General features: G+C 33.2%; 1 protein-coding gene across 1 annotated transcript in view; it reads right to left on the minus strand.

Moving 5' to 3' along the window:
* The window catches only part of Piezo (piezo type mechanosensitive ion channel component), a 51,010-nt gene that overhangs the window by 5,301 nt on the left and 21,678 nt on the right, over positions 1–24,031 (minus strand). The window contains exons 3-37 of the mRNA XM_077439103.1: positions 19,702–19,797; positions 19,414–19,631; positions 19,206–19,329; positions 18,283–18,529; positions 18,047–18,206; positions 17,218–17,353; positions 17,065–17,137; positions 16,759–16,990; positions 16,482–16,680; positions 16,207–16,400; positions 15,851–15,999; positions 15,633–15,776; positions 15,452–15,554; positions 15,143–15,382; positions 14,890–15,066; positions 14,640–14,824; positions 14,437–14,569; positions 14,131–14,358; positions 12,783–13,021; positions 12,514–12,699; positions 12,242–12,443; positions 12,027–12,172; positions 11,792–11,955; positions 9,376–9,438; positions 8,689–8,813; positions 7,358–7,492; positions 6,190–6,307; positions 5,955–6,112; positions 5,257–5,348; positions 4,744–4,809; positions 1,758–1,902; positions 1,556–1,672; positions 1,320–1,486; positions 917–1,069; positions 13–381 (exon numbers count right to left, since the gene is read on the minus strand). Of these exons, the coding sequence (XP_077295229.1) occupies positions 13–381; positions 917–1,069; positions 1,320–1,486; positions 1,556–1,672; positions 1,758–1,902; positions 4,744–4,809; positions 5,257–5,348; positions 5,955–6,112; positions 6,190–6,307; positions 7,358–7,492; positions 8,689–8,813; positions 9,376–9,438; positions 11,792–11,955; positions 12,027–12,172; positions 12,242–12,443; positions 12,514–12,699; positions 12,783–13,021; positions 14,131–14,358; positions 14,437–14,569; positions 14,640–14,824; positions 14,890–15,066; positions 15,143–15,382; positions 15,452–15,554; positions 15,633–15,776; positions 15,851–15,999; positions 16,207–16,400; positions 16,482–16,680; positions 16,759–16,990; positions 17,065–17,137; positions 17,218–17,353; positions 18,047–18,206; positions 18,283–18,529; positions 19,206–19,329; positions 19,414–19,631; positions 19,702–19,797 (5,683 nt within the window). The remainder of the gene's footprint in view (positions 1–12; positions 382–916; positions 1,070–1,319; positions 1,487–1,555; positions 1,673–1,757; positions 1,903–4,743; positions 4,810–5,256; positions 5,349–5,954; positions 6,113–6,189; positions 6,308–7,357; positions 7,493–8,688; positions 8,814–9,375; positions 9,439–11,791; positions 11,956–12,026; positions 12,173–12,241; positions 12,444–12,513; positions 12,700–12,782; positions 13,022–14,130; positions 14,359–14,436; positions 14,570–14,639; positions 14,825–14,889; positions 15,067–15,142; positions 15,383–15,451; positions 15,555–15,632; positions 15,777–15,850; positions 16,000–16,206; positions 16,401–16,481; positions 16,681–16,758; positions 16,991–17,064; positions 17,138–17,217; positions 17,354–18,046; positions 18,207–18,282; positions 18,530–19,205; positions 19,330–19,413; positions 19,632–19,701; positions 19,798–24,031) is intronic.

Genomic DNA, 24,031 nt, shown 5'->3' on the forward strand with positions numbered 1-24,031 from the left:
TTGGTAACGTACGATAGTTTGACGGCGTTCGGGAAATGTTTGTATTGATCTTCCTGGATGGACGTAACTTTGACGTAGCTCATGGTTTCCGGAGAATCCTCGCCTTCCTGCCCAGCATCCTCCGAACTAATCAGCATGACTGATTTATCGTGTCTCTCGGCGATCGTGTTCAGATTCCTTTCGGTGGACTTTGACGATGTTTCCTTCGTTGACTCATCGTCTTCGTCCTCGTCCAAGTCCTTCGAAGACGACTGACTGGCTTTCGGCGTGGCGAAGTTTTGTTGACTGTCTTCGGAGAGGGGCGTTTTGTTATCGTCGTCCATTGAAATGTCTCTTTTTAATTCTGGAGTCTGAACTTTTTTAACTTCCATTTCCAACTTCCTGCAAAGAGTATCACAAATTTGTATCAAAAACAAAAAACGGATTTGTAGGAATAAACTGTAACTGCAGTGTATTAGCTGCACATCCAGATCAAATGACCTCTAGACACAAGACCCTGCACCCGGAGGAAAACACGAATCGCACAGCTGCATAGCAAATTATCTCCAAACAAAAACCTCTATACACGCGTCAAGTGATACAGAACACGCGAACGTACAAGAATAGCACCATGCAACTGCACAACAAACGACTCCTAGCACTGACACCAGCACACAGCCGCGTATTGAACTAAGGTATATAAACCAGCGTACCAGCCCCAGACGCCACAGTGAGCCTCTGGAGTTCAGCCAGCTCACTCCTCTGAAGTCGAGCAACTACATACATATGTAGCGCATTTACCGTACATAAAGTAATACATACTTGTATATTGAATAAAGAAACGTTTTCCAAACAAACGTGTTTCCATATGCTGGGACACTGGTCAACACACCTCCCTGTCTAAAGATCTATCATTTATATGTATAAAAATACTAACTCTTCATGTTTTTTAGCAAACAATTGACTGATGGTGAAGGTCTGGCCTCCTTTCACTTGAGATAGTTGACTCGGCAATAGCGGATACACGCCATCCTTGCTTATTTCTACGGGTTTAGTAGACTTCCAAAGTCCCAAGGATATCAGCATAAATCTAAAACGTATAAACATTTTAAGTCAAATTCGCAAAATTTAATATTTATTATTGTAATATAAATAAAACGTTGCCACGAAAATCGCGAATACGGAATATCTGTTACTCGAGTTCTCTTTAGTATGATAGTTAGCGTGGGTAGCTCTCGATGGATAGAATTTTCGGGTGCCAGATATTCCGTGATCGAGATTTTAGTGACGTGTGCGAGATCGCTTCGTGCGCAATAATCACCGAACCAAATAAAACAAACCTATGTAAGAAAACAATCAACAATAGTATAAGATCGTAGAGAGCATAGTTTGATTTTCGTTCTACGCCAATAATACGTGGTGCGCTAAAAGGCATGTTTGGCGGAATGACAGTCTGATTCCAAGGTAGTATTTCATATTGGAACATACACTTGATAAGTACAATAGCCTGTAAAAATGAAATAAATCATAAAAAATAAATTCTAACAAATAACAGTACACACTGAATGGTACTAACTTCTGTGTAAGCTATTATTGTGACCCAAAACGTTTTCGTCGGTCTGGGTATTGTGAGTGTACCCCATAAGAATACCATCAGCGGTAGAGGTAATGATATAATGGTGGCCGATTGAATCTGCGACGAAAGATAAACAAAAATGTGAATTAAATATACATAATTCGATCCAATCCAATTCTAATATGCATTACAAATGTCTCACTTGGTTAACGAATATCATGAAGTAGCATACGATGTCTGTGTGAGCTATGATTGCATACCATATGGCAAAACAAAACCTAAACACTGTTGGCTGGTCTGCGGCAAAGGTTTCGTCGTCGTATTCTTCCATAGGCGTGGTCGAGTCACTGAAATCACAAACGATATGGTTTTATATAATTACATGTAGAGCAGATGACAAAAAATGGTGGTTTTAAGATGGTGATTAAATCGCAAATATTTTAAATGTGAAAAATGTATCATAATAAAACGATGTGTGATAAATTCGTGAAATTGAGATCATCCTACAAATAATATACAAAAACCTCGATTTAATTGAACATATACATATATATGTATGCTTGTTGAATCTAAAATTTTGTAAAATAGCATTCGTACGTAGTTTAAATCTAATATAGAAATAATTTGAAACGAAAATTTTAATTAAATAATTACTCACTTTGTGATATTTTTCTGTTTTATTTATTTATATACTTTTAGCTAATTAGCTAATTTAATACAACTTTCTATTTTTAATCAAATACATTCTTAATTATTAAACTCCAAAATTTTATATACATATACTAAATTTATATTTTGTCAGTTGACAATTATTTTTATTTATAAAGATGGCAAATCTTTGAAAGTATAAGTAAAAGATTCTCTAGATATGATATTAAATTTATATTATAAGATAAATTTAATAATAACAGTACAATGCATAATAAAATTGTCAATTCCGGGGTGAAGTTGACTAATTTACGTTGAATTTAATAAGAACATTGATAAATTACTGAATAAACCGATCTACCATGTAGAGAAGATGACGATGGACCATTTATTAAATCAAGGCTTTACTGTATAATTTTTTTTTCTAATACACTTTACCAATTTGTAAAGAAAAATTAAATTATTATTCATTGGATGATCAATAAAATGATTTAAAATAAATAAACTGCAAGCAATGCGTTCATTATTATTTACAACAAATGAAATAGAGAAATATTTTATTTAATACTGGATTAGAGCTCGTCGAAATTCATAAAATGGTAAATAGTTAATAATGGTAATGGTAAACGTGCCCCATCTTGTACGATTGAAAAATATTATAAACATGTATGTACATATATATTTCAAAACTTACCATGTAATTCATTAATATGTCACTATAGTGAAATATTAATGATTTTTTTTTAAATAATTAACCATTTCTTTAGATATACAAAGTGAGAGACCTATTTGACATCATGACATACATAATTTCAAAGAAATATTTTGACATACAAAATATTGAAGTATTTAACTAAGTACGATGAAATGAAGATGACGATTTGATAAATAAACAGATAAAAAAATGGTATTAAGTGATATTGAAAGTATCGGAATGTGTGGAAGATAATTTATTAAATTAAATGAATTTATATGTACATAATATGAATAACAAACGTGAAAGATGAACACGTGAAAAAGGATAAACACGTCAGTATGTATAATATATGGGTGACCGTTACCGCACCGAATGTTAAAAAGTCGAAAATGTTCGTTTACCATGCATACATATGAAAAACGGTTAGTATACAAATCAGTGGCTTGCGGTAAAAGTCTCTCTCCCCCCGTCGTACATCCTCACTTAATTTGCGCGAGCAGGATACAACAGGAACAAGAGGAACAGGCTTTTCCTCCCGTATCCTGCGCGCGCACATTAAACAAGGCTGTATGACAAAAAGAGATAATTTCACCGCCTGCCACTGATATATATTATATATACATAGTACCGTCTACCATGCACCTTTTTTTTCTTTCGATTTTCGATCTTTGCCTTCCGATATTTGCGTTTTCGGGCTTTTCATTTTCGGTCCCGTGCGGTAGACCCATAATATATACACAGATAAAGAATCGTATGAAACATATATATATTGTAATATATATATAATAATAAAACTTCATGCTCGTTTTGTGTAAGTGTTTAAAGAAATAAAATAGTACGGACAAACGTGAGATGGGAGTGAAATAAGTCAAAAAATTTCGATTTATTTTTAAAATATATGTAATATACAAAAGGCGTGGATGTGTGTGTGCGCAAGGAGTTCGAAGCAATGTAGTGAATGCACTAAGCCTTTGTTTAATCAATGCATTCCGTACAACCTTGAGGTTGGAATGGAGTAGACGCTCGATTGTCTGATAGGCCTGAATGTAGGTGTAGGTGAGTCTAAGTCCAAGCCGCGCTCCATGCTCGGCGCGAGGATCCGTATCTCCGGTACACTCAGCACGCTCTCTTTGCGTCTGAAATACCTTTGTGCTTTTCATACTCTAAAAGCTTGCTATTCTAAATAAATACTGTATAAACTAAAAGCTGTGAATTAACTTTTCATAAAACGTCGTGATGAAAATCTATGACGGAAGCAGAAAAGTTTATAAAATATATATATTTTTTTATTATTTTTGAAATTCATACTGTTTTCATTTGTATGAAGTAATTGTTTTTAATAAATTTTAATAATAAACAAAAGAATTTTTCAAATATTCACTTGCGTTGAATGTGAAGGAAATCATTTTAAAATTTCATAGTTCGTTAAGGCAAATATAAATGTTATGTTAAATAATTAAACTACAAGCGTATAGAGTTCAGAAAATTAAATAAATATTAACTAAATAACACGCAGAAAGTATTAACTATTTATAAAAAAAAAATAGTATGAAACATTTCATAGGATATATTAGTAAGGAGAGTGATTGACGGTATTGATAAATGAATATGATATGTAAATGTAATGTAAATTGCGTTAAATCTGTACTGAATATATGTATATATGAATATGAATTTGAATATAACTGTGAAATTGAATAATAAAAAATAAAAAATAATAATATGTATGTTGTTTAGTCAGACTTGTTTTTTTTTTTTTAATACACAAACGGTTTTAAAAGTTCTAAAATATCTAAAGATAATAAAGTAGACGTATTGTAAAATGTTAATCGGTGTGACAAACCTGTCTTTCATATCGTCGGCTTCAATGTCGTGCTGGTCGCATATATCGTCGGTGGCTTCGGAGGCCCTGCATGCACATATTATAAATACTACTGAGCAACAAAATCGAAAGGAAAACTTCATTCTGTTAGCATAATTAGAGAAAGTGGACGCTATTGTTATATATATTCAAATACAGTATAAGTAAGCACAGCTGGTTTTACATATAAATTCGTTTTAGTGATGCGAAAAGTGAGCACTAAATACATTACAGAAATCAATTACATATACATATATTAGAGCGATAAAATCAAGGTGATTCTAAGGCGAAGTCTTCAAAGAAAAAGTCACTGCTAAAACCAAACCAAACGTATGTAAGTATTTAAAAAATAAAAGTGTTAGATTTATATGTAGTATGATAGATACGTTAGCCTTTATTTAGGTATTATTAGCAAGATTTACTGTGCATATTCAAATATCTGTATTACCTTAAAATTATTAAGCATCAAATTAATATAATATAAAATTTTCTTACGGAGGATTTTTGATTCTCATCAAAGTCGAAGGTAATGGTTCCCATAATTGTCGGGTACCGGATCTTATACCCTTTCCAAAATCATTCCGCTCCTGCAAAAAACAGTTCCTGAAGATAATTAAGAGAAGATAAAGATGGAAAAGAAGACATAACACTTTTTCAGCATCAAACTATTAACTTTATTAACTAAGCCTGTATAGGACATGGGTCCATTGGTGAAATTTGAAACGTGAAGAAAAGTAAAATATTCCTTAGAGCCAGGCCACGACGGGCAATTTGCGAGCAACTTGGCCAGTGACTTTGTTGCGCGACCAGAGTTGTATGGAGCATGCCACACTGGGCAACTCACTAGTTTGCTCAAGCAATAAACTCACCCGATTTTATTGCTTGAGTGACCAGTACGATCCCTCAAAATGTATAGCGTTGTAATGAAGGGTGCCACACTCGGTGAATAGTCACTGGTGACTACATAGCGAAAAAACTATGAATTGTATCATCACACATTGACAATTCTTATAGATATTAGTGAGTGATCACGAGCAACTAAGCTTGGGCGGCTAGTCACCTGGTGTGGCCCGGCTCTCAGTTTACCTGAAGTAAATGGATAAATAGAGGTGGTAGGACTTTAGTTTGAGTAGGATGAGGCAGAGAAGTAAAGTGATAATAATGTGGGACAAGTAAATTGCCTTCTTCTTTACCTTTAACAGTATTTTTTCTTTGGTTAAAACTTTTGCAACATATCGATAGTCACGTGAAAATCGATTCAACCATCTAGTCAACGATATTAAGAAGCTTTCAACAAAAGCCCAAGCAAATGCTAAATATTTGCAAAGTTTGTTCCACAAGGTTTCCTCCTCTGCAAAGAAAAACGGTAGAAGTTGAACATAAATTTAAATTTAGTTTAAATTTGAAGCCTTAAAGTTAAACATTTACCTTGAATTATACTATCAGATTTGATAGAATCCAATGGATGATCTGAATGCTCAGAGTCACCGCCGTCATCTTGTTTTTTAATTAATATACGAATACTTTCTGTATCGCCGACCGGTCTCTAAAAACATAAAAGTGCACACTGAAATCGGAAGAAAGTCTTCACCTTCTCTAGAGAGTATTGTAAACGTATTAAATATGTACAATTTTTTTACAAATTAAATCAGAATTATTGGTAGCTTTATATTACAATGATTAGTTTTAGTTCAATTTTATACATAATATCTTGTTTGTTTTAAGTAAATTTACCCATAAGCATTGAGTCATATGCTATAGACAAAACTAATGCACATATCATGCAGAATGTTAAATAAATAATAACAACACAATAAATAACAATTATATGGTGAAGGAATTGTATATATACAATGGTTAGGGTAAGTAGGAAGAGCTAAATTAAAAATTAAGCAGTAGCGTGCAAAAAAACAGACACTAATAAATATTTATATAAAAACTAATTTTTTAACATTATACTAGATAAATGAGTACATCTATACCAGGGACGGGAGGTATTTGTAATTTTTTTTTAATTTATATTATAGAACAAATATGTATGTTCTTACTCACGTGTCTTAAATTCTTTTTTGAATTATAGAATAACTTGAATGACGTTTAAATGAAGTTTAACGATTGAAAGCTCTATCCTGTCCCTGATTATCGACACAAAATTACATATTTTATATTAAATTGTTATAAACAACTATTCACAACAAAACTTTAAGTGGTATTAACAATATTTAATACCATAACATCAGTAAAATGATACATTAACAACTGAATTGATTATTACAATCATCTTAAGTAATGAAAAATTTGTTACATAAATTATGATTCTTTACATGAAAACAAGTACATTAGATATTTTTGTAATTTCATAAATATAAATCATATAAATAAAATAATACAAATAAAAATAGTGTGCAGAAGCTATACAATGTGCAAAGAAGGATTGAAATAAAATGAATAGACAGACAGAGAAGAGGTGTATTTTACAAAGGGCAGATGTAAATTTAGAAGTATGCGGTATAACTAAAATATAATATATATATATACGACAGAGCTGACAACAGAAATGTATGAAAATACACCTAGAATAAATGTAATGACTCACGTCAGAATGAGTTATCAACGAAGGACGTAGAGAACGAGTCGAAAGTCTAGAACGGCGAAACGGTACGGGCGGTACAGATCCTCTTCGCATCTCCGTCGCTTGACCAATATCAGTCTTCATAGCCGAACTTATCAGCTATTGTACGATTTCATACAAGATATAGAATGGTAATTTTGGAAATAATAATAGTATTCAAATTCATAAATTTTGAAACATAAAAAAATTATAACTTTCAGTTTTTACAAATCTTCAATAGACGTCAGACAGTTATTTGTGACTTTTATGCAAAGTTGCTTAAATATGTATGATAAAAAAAAATAATGTCTTCATATATTATAGTATGAATAAAATTTCACATGATAGTAATACGACATATGTATAGACACATAAGAATATGAGGTAAAATAAAAATGAATATATTAACCGTTTGCTCGCGGCCGTCTTCTATGAAAGCTTTGGGCGACAAGTCTGTAGCGCGACTGTCTTCCATAGAATATCTGAACTTTGCACGGGATTTTGAGGCTTATATGCGCCTATTTCAACTGTTTTAAGGTTCAAAATTGGTTGAATATATTACTGAGAGTTGAATGCCATCTATTCAATTTGCTTAAAATGAATATATACCAGTCAAAATTAGTTTTTTTGTGGAACCAAACTGAAACCTCGTTAATGTGACGTCACATCGGTTGAACAATGGCGACGATACGTCTCAATTGTATGAAGAATGATTATTTGACAATTAAGCCAAAACTACGAGATATATTATGTATTTTATTGTTTAAAATAATACTGTATGTGTTAATTAACATATCTGGTTACTTGAGTAAATATTAAAATCTGTATTTAAGGTCGAAAACTCGATTGCCAAATTCGCGAATAAGGTATTGCGTACAGGGCTTGTTCGCTATATTTATTGCCGCGGGCAAACGGTTAATAACAGAAAATTTTGATTTTACCTCATATAATCCCATTATTTTAAAATACATACTAAGAAAATACAATTTAAACCCATTATAGACAACATATACCCAAAAATATAAATGAAAATTAATTCAATTGTGTACAAATGATACTATAATAAAAATATGGCAGTGAAATTATACGACAACAAATGAAAATATACGATAAATTGAAATCACAATACATAAATTGATTTTAGCAAAACAAAAACGGGAGGTGGGGAAGAATATTAAAAAAAATATAATATCAAAAATGAGTACTGGCACCTAAAAATCCTCTCTTTTTTAATCGAATAATGGTTAGAATCATATCAAATTGGAATCAAAACCAAAAATAAACCACAAAACTGATACCACAATACGAAAACATACCTGTCCCAAGGTTAGCCTCTTATCAATGTCATTTTCACTATCATCGCTTTCGTTTTCAGCGATGAGGTCCAAATCTTCATCGTCATCGAACTCGTCGAACATGTAATAGTCTCCGGATCTAATAGCTGAAAAACGAATCGTGAATTACTATTTTGCAGACAATGGAGCGATATTCAATATATCACCCTTTAGTAAACATGCAATTGTTAAATGAATATATTAAAAAAGTCGAGATCAAAATGCAATGTACATATTAACATCGTAGATACATCTTCCTTGAAAAAATATAAAAATAAAAATAAAGACAGTCAAAGGGACTTCAACTAAAACAAGTGTATTATTTACATAAGCAAGAATAGTATTAATATTGTATAGATATTTTATTTACATTTCACTGGACGGATGCATGGGTATATTTTATATAAATACATGACCGCGATTTCAATGACGGTATATGTATATGTATGTACATGCGAAAACTTTTAATTAATTTCACACGTATGAGAATTGTTAATACATACACTGTATAGTAAGATTATAATTTTTAGTTGTTAATGTGATAGGATAGTATTATGTTTGTGAATGGAAGAGTTGAAATGAAAAAAAAGTTAAATAATGTTTAACACACCAAAGTAAACCAAACCGATCAAGCCACCACATTCGAGGTGTAATTAATATGTGTGTTACCATTTTTATACGAAGATGGAGTACTTTTTTGATGGTTCGGTCTACCAGAAGTGTACAATTTATCTAAAAAAAATTTCGATCACATTTTAGACTCATTTTCCATATATTTCATATATTTATAGTAAATAAAATTTTATATTGTAAAAATTATTGTTTGTGTAAAACTTATATACATAAATACATATAATATGAAATGTTACATTTAAAAGTATTGTTTTGCATAAAATGTCTGTAATATTTTGTCTGCAATAATATACATCTTATCCTACATATGTATGATATTTTTTGTACAACTAATTCATTTAGAATGTGTAGAAGAAACAAATCACCTTTTGACTTGTTCTCGAATTTTTTCACTTTCTAATCATTGTTTATTTACATATGTATATGAGAAAACCTCAGTATTACCATGTATAAGTACATTTTGTAAAAGCACGTCGAAATTATGGCAATTTATGGTATGGATGTATCGAGAACATAGCAATACAGTAACTCAATGTCATTCAAAGCCTCTTCAGTGAATGAAAGTTTAGATTACCATTTTATATTCACAGCCTAGTGCATACCAGTATACAAGTCCCGGCCAAATACGCTGCTGGTGAGATCTTGTAGTTAATAAAACACAGATCGACCGTCTCCCGTTAGAATTTTCTGATTTTTATAGCTTAATTGTTGTAACGATCCAATAAATCTGTATCCTCTCCTTCAGTTTCTCACAAATTCAAGTTATTAGCTTCTCGAATTTATTGAATCTTATAAATGCTACCTACATAAGGCCTTTCTCGCAAATTTGCCATGTAAAAAAAATTGTTGATTGTCCATAGATGTCTCTATTATGTTCTATGCATTGCTATGTTTGAAAAATTGTTAGTACTCATGTACGAAAATAATCTAACAATATGTGTCGCCTTGGTGTAATTCCTGTTATGGTACATATCATGTATGTATTTAATAAAAATAAATTAGAAATGGAAATGTACATTTATGCCACAAAAATTCGAGTAAATTTAGTTTTGTATAATGATTTCAATAAGGCAACTTCATGAATTTTTTTGAACAGTATATTATTACTGCTGTTGCCTGCTATTACTAAAATTTAGGTTGAAGATGTCAACAAATTCCTTCGGTTAGATCCATTACGCAAAACTATGTCCGTATGATAACAGTATAAAATATTTAAAAAAATTATACCATATTTATAGTCATAATCAGTCTGAAATGAGGTTACAGAAGCACATCAATAATGAATAATATACATAATATACACGTATATAAAAATTCTTAAATTGTAAAGCCACTTATATATATACACACATAAATTGTCTTTGAATAAATTGTATATACAAATCGCAGGTGAAATTCTTGACATTGCTAAAATTTAGAAATAACATTGAAAATATCATTATAGTCGTTACATGTATGATGGGAAAGCTGAGAACGGCTGGAGAAAGAGATGACGGAATGTCTCGGTGTGTGAAGCTGCGCTGGCTGGACCGGAGCCCAATGCGGTACGTTTTGACTGGATTGTCTCCTGCGACGTGGAGGCGGTGGAGAGAATACAGGGTATGTTTCTGACGGGGACGGAGCTCTGGGATTGAGTTCGGATGACGGCGGAGAGCCGAAGGATATGCGCTGGGGTTCCAAGTACGCGTCCAGAGACACGGTCATGAGCGCAGAGAACGGGGACGGTGGGCCGGGAGGTGATTGGACGCGTTCCGGAGAGCCCTCCTCGCTGATCGGAGTGTGATAGCCTCGTGGACTTCCCGGAGTGGTGGGTGTGCGAGGAGTGTGATATCCTCCAGCTGGAGTCTGAATCGATACACAACACTCGCTCACGTTCGAGCCGGTTCTTTTGTGAACGACGCTGCTTTTCAACTCGGAGATTTCTTCTGTGTGGTTATCGCGTTTTTTTTTTATCGAATGAGGAATAATATAGGAAGGATTTGCAGATGGTGAAGTTAGAAGGGCAAAAAACAATTAAATGAGTAATATGTAGAAGAGTTATTCAGCATTTTGTAAATTATTGTACGTGAGTGACATTTGCATGTGATTTATTAAATTAATATTATTATTAAAGCTATTGGTAAGGAATTTGTAACATTTTTAGAGCAGTACTTAATATGATAGACATGATTATGGAGAAAATTTTCATCATTGTACGATTTAGCTAAACTTGAATAAGTAATGATTAAGTTTCAGCTCGGTCGCTTTTTCATTTGTCCTTAATAATATGTACTTTTCTTAAGTACAATTAATTTTATTTGCATTGTAATAAATATAAAATAAATCAGTCTATGAAATCATTTCATTATAATATAAAATACAGACAGAATCAGAACCCTTATATATAATATGTACTCGACGATATTCAAGTTAAAATTATCCAATGATTTCAATAATAAAAAAATGAACTTACCAACAAAGTGATTCGTAGGTTCTTTGAAGGCTGGACCTTGCATCTTTTGCTGGTTGGCTTTGATGCGATCCATCTTTACCTTTATTTTTGACAAAATCTTTTTCTCTTGCTCTTCTTGCAATCTCATTTGCTTTTGTCTCAATTCCTCTATTAATTCCGCACCTCTATAAAAATAAAAACAATTCAAATTTGCTCCAATCATACAACAGAATAAAACACTACAAGCTAAAAATACCTCGATTGAAGAATGGTAATCGCTTTACTTTCTTCGACGATCCGCAAGAAGTAATAACTGTGGAACAAACGTCGCTGCATCAAAAGGAAACCGAAACAAACACCGTCCCATGCCAAGCCAATGTCTTCCCGAGGAACGGCACAATCCTAAAATTCAACGCGTTATTTATTATACCAAACATTATAATTGTTATACAAGTGATTCAGTATACGCACATGATCATCGACCATAGTTTTTTGCATCTTCAGGAATGTTTTGAGAGAGCCACCGCTGAATTTGTCGATACAACCGATGCCCAACAGTTGAACGAGCCAGCAAGCGTTCGTTTGCATGTACCGTATAAAAATGCAACCAACCAGTTGAAGACACGCTTTGATCACTATGACGGAGACGTTGTATCCGAGTAGCCAATTCCACCTAAATCAAAAATGAAAATGATACAATATGATATTTTTATATATTTAACAATTGAATCTATAAAGTTTACCATCTAAGTGTGTCCTTGATAGGTCTGAGATACAAATCAGTCCCTTGCCAAAGGAATATAAATGATCCAATGAGGTATCCCATTGAGAAAAGATTCACTCGATTGGTACCGGTGAGGAACATGATTGCCAATGTGACCCAAAGTGATCCGAGCAATGTGGCTCTTTTTGCAATGTCTAGCCAAGATCTGAAATTTAACGCGATAATCTTAATAGAGAATTCACGATTCAAGATAATAGTTACAAACACATGTAATCACAATAAAACTACCTAACGTATGTTATAAAATCTGGTACTGGATTATAAAAATCGGGCGATTCCCAATCTTCGGGTATTTTATCAGAATTTGATCCACCCATGAAGTTATCACCATATCTTCGCTCTATTCTAAATACCAATGCTTGTCGCGAACATAGCAGTAACAATATAAAATCGCACATTAATTTTGAAGCATGCAGTCTGTGTGTCGGATCCGGAAGCATTAACCAATCACGAGTTCTCAAGAGTATCTGTAATTAAAATATACATTTTAGAATTGTCTAGGTACATACAAATCTACTTCATACAATGTTAAATGTATGTTTGGTGAGATGGGATCGAAAGTGGGAAAGAGTGTAGCTAGAATGGTGTCTAAAAGAATGTACAGATGTTTAAAAATTATGAAGAGGAAATAGAAGAGGTAAGTGTGTAAAAGTAAATGTTCTTCAGATTCACGATTTGGAAAGCAGCTATTAGATATATTAGGGAAGTAATAGGAGTTAAGTATATCTTTAGAAATTGATAGATCCTAATTAGGATGGTTAGAAAAATACATAGAATTGTAGGAATATAGCACGACTTGTGCTATTACGAATCAAAACCAGTGATTTCATCATCGATCCTGTACAAACATGCATAACTCAAGGGCAACGTCCCCTTTGACCATTCCAGAAGAAAGAGTTCATCGCAACAGTGATGTTATCAGGCAACCGTGACACATGTCCTGGAAAGTCGTTTATACGTGGCACACGACCGCATTCTCAAACGAACGACGTCCTGGCGCTGACCCTATAGCTATAAGATACGCGCCCCGAAAACAGGTCAACACATGTCCCCAACACACGTGTCCTGGAAACGAAGACAAAGCATCTGCACACGGCACGCTTCAAGCCAGAGCGTATATAAAGCGGCGCACCAGTTCCCAACACCAGAGTGAACCTCTGGAGTTCAACCAGCTCACTTCTCCGAAGCTCAACCTCTTCGTACATACAATAACCATTGTAACAATTGAACAAAAATAAACGATCCTCTTACAAACACAAACGGTATTTTCTTAAACCGGGACACGGTCAACACATCTGTCCCGCGTACTAAAGAATGTATTAGAAAAGGTTGCTTTGAATTATTTCTGATATTAGTAGGTAAGATGGGTGGGGTAACTTAGAAATGGTTGGGAAAAACAAATGGGCTTGATCTGTGAAAGATTGCAGAAGATAGCAGTCGTAGGTTACAGTAGTTGATTCAATCGATTCAGTGTGTGGAATATATCACATGAAAGTTGGACAAATAGACAGGAATATAAGAGGATTTTAATGATTTATATGTAGTAATATACGGCAAACAGGTATTTGAAACTCACCTCATTGCTTCCCATCCAAGGATAAACGACGCACAATTCCGGTAGGATTCCAACGACCATCAAATATTGAATTGGTATAACGGTTACTATGAAAATTAAGAAACATTTCCACAGTTTCATAAGCCGATCTCTGTCCGAAGACCATAGAAGGCAAAGCCAGCCTGCATACAACATGGCCCAACCGTCCAAACGCGATCCGATTAAGCCCACTAAACACATTAGGCATGTCTATAAAAATTACAATTACAAAAATCAATCATAGAAAGTAATGAGACAGAACAAAAATTCAACTTTGTAACTAGATACCTCGACGCCAAACTTATAAAAGCCGTAATTGAAAAGATACTGGAAGAAATGCTTGATATCTTTATCGGCATCTTTACGAGTAATTTTCGGAAACATTAACTTGGGCCGAACCGTTGGATCGTTCATTTTATATCTGAGAATAAATTTATTTAAATACATAAACAAAAGATTGATAGTTTTATATAATAAATAATATCACATACCTTTTCAAACATTGTCTAAAGTCGACGATGGATCGGAACGTGATTAAAATAATCAATCCAATATAGCCTTTGACGAGTTTGGGCAACGACTGATCGACTTTTTTAAAGCCGATCCATTCTGCATTGTTATACGTCGTTACATTATCAACCGATGATGAATTTCCCGAATCGGAAGAGTTCGGATACTAAAATGAAACCATTATAAATATAACTTCGCAAAGAATACTATACTATAATGATGTATACTTACAGTACAGTTGACTGAGTATGATTCGTGCACGATATATTCAATTTGATAGATCATCTTAGCAAGTAGTAGAATGCATGTGACTACGGATACGAATTGAATAACGACAACTTGAACTTTCGTTTTGAATAATAGACTTATGCTAACAATCAGTACAAATCCAAAATGTAAAGCGCATACCTTTAAAAAGAAGTATTGTCAAATGTTTGTCACTATTCATATTCTAATAAACGGTAGGATAATGTGTAATACTCACATCGAATACACAAAGAAGCATTATAGAAACTAGTACGAGTTTAATAAGATGAAGTTCTAAAAAGAGGAAGACAAAATCTATGAACATTTTGAGGAACGATGCCAGTTTTTCTTGTACGTGGGCTATCCAAGTTGAAAAGTTGACCGATGTAGACGGAGCTGTGTGAGAAATTGAACTATGTTGCCTCATGGTGGGTTGTCTAGCAATTCTTAATTCTACATCTTCTTCAGCTTCTGGCGGCTAAAATAATACGAACAAAGCATGAGAAAAATGATTTTGAATTAATCTTTTGATATGTTGAATTATTACCTGTTTATCACGCGGTGTTGAAGGTGGTATAGAACTTCCACCGATCATAGAAGATGCTAGTGATTGCAAGCCTTGCGAGTCTTGACGAGCTACACTACTACTTCTAAATCGGAGAAAAAATGTATATGAGATTAAATTATACTGCGAGATCAAAATTTTATAATAATGTGAATTAATTTACCTGCTTTTAATGTGCGAAATACTTAAAAAGTCTGTATGGAAGTAATGAAGTTGAATTACTGCCATAATTAAGAAGAATGTTGGGGTAACTAATCTTAAGAACAAATCTTTTATTTCGTACTTTTCCAATCCGATATCTAATTGGCTATAAAAAAAATAATTAAATATAATAAACTGAAAAAAAATCAATAAAGAATTTAAAAAAATTTCCACACTTACAGAGTTTTGGGAACGCGCAAATAATTCTCCCAATATTCTTCGAAATGATCAAATTGGTAAGTATAAATCAACACGAGAATACACATTGAATATACGATGACTGTAACCCAAAACACGTACATCATCTTACGCCAAGCTCTTCTTGATATCTATTAAAATATAATTTTGTATTACATATAAACATATTTGTAAAGCACATAAATTGGATGGTTCGCAACAATTATTCACTTGGATCACAATACTATTGATTGGTCAGACAAAGTTTTTAATTATGTGATTTTTCAACATAGAAATCCGAGTGGTTAGCAACTAAACACAGCGGCCGATTGCTATACTCCAAAATTTAATAATTTTACCTGGAATGTTAATATGAAGATCAAAAACAAAGCCATGTAAAGGATCCTGAACACAGTCATTCTTTGCCCGGTAATGCCGATAACGAACAGCATGATAGCAACAACGCATATCCAGTATTTCGTCAAGAATCCCTTGACAAAAGCGCCAAATTTCTTTAAGAATGGCGACGTCTGAACATTCGGATCTTCGATTGCTGTAAAGTGATAATAATTTACAATAAAAAAATGTGATATTGATTTCATACAGATCAACAGAATACGAATTGAATATGTACATGGAGTTGCAGCTCCGACCGTTACTTGAAGAGGTGCTACTATATCGGCTATTGCAGTGGATTGTTTGCGTTCTTTTTTATCTTGTACGAATTGCCACAAAGTGATCATAAACATCGTAGTATACAATGATTTAACGAATATAGGTAAACATGGGAGTTTATCAGGTCTTCCGAATCCAATTTGTTTCATGTTCATACCCTGAATCAGACACATTATCACATTAGTACCAAAACCCAACCATTAAAACACAATAAAATGAAATTATAATTTAAATACTTGAACGGATGACGGCAGTTCGTCTTCCGTTAAATCCATGCCGTAAATGTACTGTGCGAGTAGAAGAATTTGAGCGTATATAACTAGCACTGGACTAGATCTCAAAGTGAAGCCTCTTTGATCATGAATCATCCACACAACGTTAGCCCACAGCAGGAATACAAATGATAGCCACGAATGATACGTTATACTCCATGTCATGCTTATAATAACTGTGGCAACGTATGATGATCTGAAAAAGTTTAAATAATGTGTTTTATAAATGAAAATAAGTATTATACATCTAAAATGTCAAAAAATTAATACCTGATCATTATTTGGAATAGACTAATAAAAGTATCTAACATCTGTTCAACAAACGACGGTTTCTCGTCTTGATCTAAAACACAAAAGAAAATAAATATTAAAATAAAGCATTGATTTTTATAGTAGATTTCATATTATATGTATATACTATACCTATTGAATTTTGCATTGTTAAGCCTTCTTCAGCTCCGACCGTGACCGATCCTGCCGAATCTTGATAATAAATAGAACTGCTAGCATTTGATCTACGAGCTAAGAATTTTCTTGAAGGACTTGCGGTCCGTATTAGCTAATACATTAAAAAAAAAAATAATGAAATAAAAAACACAATAAAAATTAAATGAAGCTCATCTAAATAAATAATATTAAATAAATTTATATTTTGGTATGAATTTTAATTACTATAACTAAATGCACATCTATGATAAAATTTACATTCCATATGTAATTTGGTATACTATATGTACAAATAATAGTAAATATCATTCTACGAATGGCACTTACAAATAAGAAAGTGAATAACAAATGATAAGTCACAAACAAAAATGACTATTAAATAAAAATAAAATATATCTGAGCAAAGTAAGACAGGAAGAAGCACTGAAAACTATAACACAATATACAGAATAAAAAATGTGCATGACGTGATTGTGCATTTGTTCCCGACTGTCTTACTCGCACTTTCCGGGTAGCGGACCTCCACTTGTCTTGAGTGAGAGTGTTGCGTGTCATTCTCTTTCTGGACAGTCTCATGGACATCTGTCTACGTAGCGATCCATTGAGACTACCAGATTCCAATTTCGAAAAAGTTCCCATCTTTTTTTCAGGCTACCAATACAAAATCGTATGAAATGATCGATATAACATACAATCTATATATTTAAATGAATCTTCACACACTTGGCATACATTTGATCATGAAAAACATCACAGAGTAACATTCAGCTTAACATATACACATGATTACAATTCAAATAAATACCTGTGGTTTCAGAAGCGCTGACGATTCGAACGCTATAAGGTAATAAGTCAGCAACAATGCAACCGGGCTCAAGAATGATGCCCATTCTAAGGGTAAATATTGAATATCTCTAGGATCGTCAGTACAGTTCATTGATATCAACTGTGTAAAGCCGAAATACCTACAAAATATATAATACAAAAAAATATTGAATTGAAAGCGTTACTTATTTATTAGCTATGTAATTGTTTACATACCTTGACATTTGGTTTTGAGGGGGTAAAAGTTCTATAATCCATTGTGATTGATATACAAATAGCAGAGTGATATGACTGAATAGTATAAACATTAAACATTTGCAAACGATTGCAAATCCTCGGGATAATTCTTTGCCGCAGGCCCACCAAGTAGCACCTCCCAAAAATGAAAGGTAGTATAATCCACTCAGAATGCTCGGCCTCAAGCAGCCAGATATCAAAAGCATGAATAATGAGAGATATTTTCCTGAAAAACGTGAAAAAAACATACATAAATACGTATTAGAAGAATTTTTAAAGATCTAGGATTAATATTTTTGCATTTTGTAAGATTTGACAAATCAAACCGAGATTTTTAACTTATTTATAAGCAGATGGACTCAAATTATTATATGATTGTCAAAATGAAAATTGAAAGACAGCAGTATAGCTTGGTGGTTTGCGTTAATGCTAACCACCGAGAGGTTGCCGAGTTCGATCCTGTAGGTTGACCTCGATTGAAAAGATTTTATTCCGAGTATTACTGTAGTACTGCTGGTCAAGCTTGGATATTTGTGACTCCAAGTTGATCGTTTCTTATCAGAGTTTTCCAATTTTATCTGATTTCATTGTTTAAGCGGTTCCTCATCAAATTGACAAATGACAAATGACATGTCCTCACTATCTGAACATGATTTTAAAGTTTAAGATCTATAAATTTAAATATGTGCAAACAAAGTGCAATACCATAGACGTCAGGTATTAAATATAAAACTCAGGGGCAACTTGATAATGGTATCATGGGAAAATATTAAATTGGGACCATCGGCTATGCAGCCTTTCCCAAGTATTAAATTAAATTAAAGATTTGCATCATAACATAATTGAATCAAGCATATGGAATTGGTGATAGATGGTTTTGCCCATTGTAAATATTTACTTACCAAAATTAACTATAAAGCTGCCTTTTCTTTTTGTATTATTAGTTTGCGTCTCATCCTCTTGTGCGCCTTTACATAATTTACTAATTATAATATAAATTATAGTTGATGAAACTAACATTAAAATCTGCATAAAAAAGAGAAATTCAATGAGGAAATTGTTTAAATTTCAATTTATATTATGTATATAATAAATCCAAGATTAACAAACCTCAGGTGATACCCATACAAGGACAGTAGTCGCGTCCAGATTATTTAAATCAACTAATCCGGCATGCCGTAAGCCGGCTTCGATCGGCTCACAATATTTGAGCCAATCGTCATACCATTTCATCGGTATGGACACTATAGTAATTTGCCAGGCTATTTGGCAAAACATCGTTATGACGCTTATGACTAAAACGCACCGGAGATAATGTCCGGCATGACCTGTAAAAACAAAACAACCGTCACATGCAATACAATACGATTAATACTATCGTAATTGACATTTACAAACCCTTGAAAGTTTTCGCCGTGGGTACAGGTACAAATGGCAAATAGAACATTAGCAGCAAATACAAGAGGGAGAATCCGATCGGACGAATTATCACACCTGGAAAAATACATATCAAATTTGTAATGACGTTGGATCATCATACGGACTTAAGGCCAATTCCGGTGAGACACAGTGTAGAGAATATTCGGGTAATTTTCTTTGTTCATGCATGCAATAATGCGCGAAAATGTCAGAGCACAATTATAGGTCGTTTTGTGGGTAAAGGGTAAAACCTGTAAAGGCAACGGGGAGTGCATACTTCAAAAGCATATAAATTTTTTATCTATTGTATGTACATATTTGTACAACGGATTTATTTTGGTATTATCACTACATCATCACATTATATCACAGAATAAATATTACGATGTGTATTTAAGTTATCATTTTTCTGAAAAGTAATATAAGAACAAAAATATACTGTTATATATTTAATTTAAAAAAAAGTTTGTATACATATATATTATATTATAAAAAAATGAAATCTTTACGTGATAATGAATCAAAATTCATTTATGTACGTATGTAACTATATTATAGTAATTAATTTTTTTGTGCTTTTGAAGTAAGCGTGTCATCGGTGATGGCACGCGATTTACACATAACACACCTGTAAAATAATTAAAGCGTATTTGTGTGTGTACAATTTCAATGAAATCCACTGAAAATGTGTGAAATAAAGAGTACGAATTCAATGAATTCAACACGCCCTGTAGTTTTTTTGTTGCTGAAAAGATGAGAATTTTTTTATTGAAATTTTTACATACATTGTAATTGTAGTAAGTAACAGCAGCAACAATCTTACTGTTTGTTTTTATAATAGACAAAACAATGTTTATAAAGTTGTGCATATCAAATAAATATACGTAAGGATCCATTAGGTAAAACCATTAATCTTTTGGTAAATATGATTAAAATTAGCAATGGCCAAGTTGAATTAGTTCAGCTATCTTTCCATGTTAATATAACATATCTACAAGATTGAGTGTTTTGAATATATAAGCTCCTAAATGGTTTCCTTGATTGTCCCGATTTACTGAGTACGGTTGGTTTCAGGATCCCAGTTAAGGTCTGACCGCACTATACGGCCGTCGACTGCTGCAGCACGACACAACACGGCAAAGTTGATACAAAAGGCAACTCTGTCGCGTGACGCGTAGTGCAATTTCATACAAACAATATTTGGCCGCACGCTGCCGTTCGTGTCGCAGACGCATAGTGCGGTCAGACCTTTAGATATACTAGACACGTTGAACTCTTTTCACTAAATCCTTTCAAAACCAAAATAATCCTATCTACAGCGTGTTTATCGTATGTTTAACGGGCAGCTGAATGACGTTGATCTAATCGGTATTTTCTTGCATCAATTCAGGACTTTTGATTGATTAATCCATTTCTATTTCTATTATATAATCTTTATCCAATATGATATCACTTTATGTTTAGTTATGCACTGTTCTATTTAGTCATGTTTTAGTTTTTATCGACCGTTTCCTATTAGAATTTTCCAATTTTTCTAGCTTAATTGTTGAGACGGATCCAATAAATCGGTATTCTCCCACTCAGTTTATCACAAATTCGAGTTATTAGCATCTTGAATTTGTTGAATCTTATAAAAAACTACCTACATAAAGTATTTTTCGCAAATTTACTGTGTATCAAAAAAATTGTTGATTGTCCATATATGTCTCTATGTGTATTCGATGTACTGTTATATTTGAAAAAAAAAATGGTTAGTACTTATGTAAAACAAAAATTAATCCAACCATATATGTCGCCTTGAGGTATGTAATTTCAGTCATGGCACATATGATGTATGTATTTATTAAAAAAAACTTATAGAGATGAATGTTTGCTTGTTAGTCCATTATGCAAACCTGCAGTTTGAAATTGGGAGCTATAAAATTTTGTTTCATGGTACTTTTACTTAAGCTGTAGATTAAAAAATTTTCTGAAAAAGTAACTTTTTTCCCCTTTTATGATAAAATTTCTTCTTTTGCTTGATAGTATTATAACATACATACGTATAATGTAATGCTAGCAGTCTCGATATGATTTAATAGCGAAAGCGGAAGAGTACATAATGTGTTCTACAAATCCATATAAGGTGGACATATGTAGCTGTAGTTGTAACACGTCTAGACGTAATAACATGTCTATGAATGAACGACACACCTGCTAAGTAGACAAAAGAATAAGTCTTCACTTCGTGGGATGTTCCAAAGTTATGGGGGAGGAGGTAGGGCGGATCGTCCCATTTATTCCCATGGCTATGGGGTAAAATCAATGACAAGACAAAACCAAACAGACGCGAAAGAGCCAAGCTGGCAAAGGGTAGAGCGTAATAATACGCGCCCACGCTGTCACGGAAACGATCGACAATAGTTTCAGCAAAATTTCATTCATGAAGGACTTTGGAAATTACACAATAACCGTTGAAGAATCGTCGTAGACAGGGTTACTACCTATTTGGTATACTTTTTGTTTTACAATATTAATGTAGAAAGGTAGAATTTTAAGCCCAAGCGGGCACATCTTTTGGAACTTTCATCTGTTCTAATATATCATACATATGTATTGCAGTTTGTAATTTTTCTTTAATTCTTTTGCCACATGCAAATACGATCATAATTTCTTTTTTATTTCCCTTTAGGGCAGTTTACCTTGAAGAAGAGGCATTAAAGTTATACTTTCAAGTGCTATTCCATTATCTTTTTTATTCCTTTTATTACCATTCCTACCTTTGACTTTGTCTGTGCTTCCCTCCAACGTATTTCTTTGTAGATACTGTAAGTACTTTCACTCAATATTTAAACTTCATATCCATGCACCAATTTAAGTGTAAAGACTTTGGGCAAAAGTTCAAAAATGAAGTCCATTTTTCTAAATTACTCAATCAAATAAAGAGTTTTGAAAGTATTTTATACATAGAGTTTTAAAAGTCCATAAAATAAAGTGAAGTGACAACTACTGAGACAATAAAAGGTCGGTGGAGATATAACGTTGCCAAGTGGAGTTAAAAATTATTTCTAGTTTAGGTGTGAAACATTTTAAGGGAAAATGGATATTGTATGTTTTATTATTAATTAAAATTTATAGTTGACCTTATATAATATATGTACATACATATGTACAATATCCCATTTTCTTCATCTCTTGTCTCTAATGGTAAGAACACGCGTCAAAAGTGCAGCACGGGACACGTAGGTTGACTCCAGAGGTGAGAGGCGTATCTTCATGTTATTATTAATTCGTACGATCTAATTATTTCGGCAAATGTCTCTTTCATTTTTTCAAATATGGGAATCAAATGGGATCACTGTCAAACCTGTCAACTACAAGGCTAAAATATCACCGAAGGCACTCCAGGGGTGAGGCTTGTGAAGGGACGTTGCGGTACAGATTTAGCGTACCGGAGGACGTATAGCATTTTTTCGCAGGTGCAAAACTATCTAAACTCTCTTTGTCTTTACCTTAACCCTTTGCCGCAGCAAATTTCGCGGTACTTTTTCAGCGAATTTGTAATTCGAATTTTCGACCATAAATATATGTATACTAGCTGAACCCGGCCACAATAACGCATGCAATTCCCGTTCCCGTTCCCATTTGTCGGAAAAACGCAGACAGCGGACATATTTCAAATTATTCAATTTTTTGTATATTTTACCCTAACAACGCTGGTTGCAACGCGAAAACATTTGAAATTAATGTGTTGCAATGCCACTCATTCCCGTATTTCCCGTTTCCGTTCAAACAGACATTCATTTTTATATATAATATATAGATTGTAAGATTTATTCAAGTGACCAAATATTCACGCCATTCTCACTACTGGCATTTTACGCATGACTTCTATAGCGGTCATCCGCGGGCAAAGGACTAAGGATCGATTTTTTAGTTCGCATACTGCCTTTCTCTATGTTTTGCAAATCCTTTCCCAATGGAGCCATCCTTTCTCCTATCTGCCAATTCCTATCTTCCATTTGAACTATTGTATTTATATATCTGGCACCCCTAAAACGGATCAACTTTTAAATTCATAACGTTAGGAGCTCAACACATTTTACATGTTTTCAAAATAATGTAACCTCTAGTACTCCATGAATGTTTTATTTCATTGCAGTTGTCTAGATTTTTAGCCGTACCCTTTCAAAAACCCAGTTTTTATGTACACATATTCACATACATATATGTAGATATATTTCTTCGACGACTTGAACTTTTGCCTTGTGTTTTAGGATTAGGTCATATGTACTTCTTCACTATCGAGCTCTAGAGCAGATATTGCCTT

Source organism: Arctopsyche grandis, chromosome 10, assembly GCF_051622035.1.
Source record: "Arctopsyche grandis isolate Sample6627 chromosome 10, ASM5162203v2, whole genome shotgun sequence".
NCBI classification, from domain to species: domain Eukaryota; kingdom Metazoa; phylum Arthropoda; class Insecta; order Trichoptera; family Hydropsychidae; genus Arctopsyche; species Arctopsyche grandis.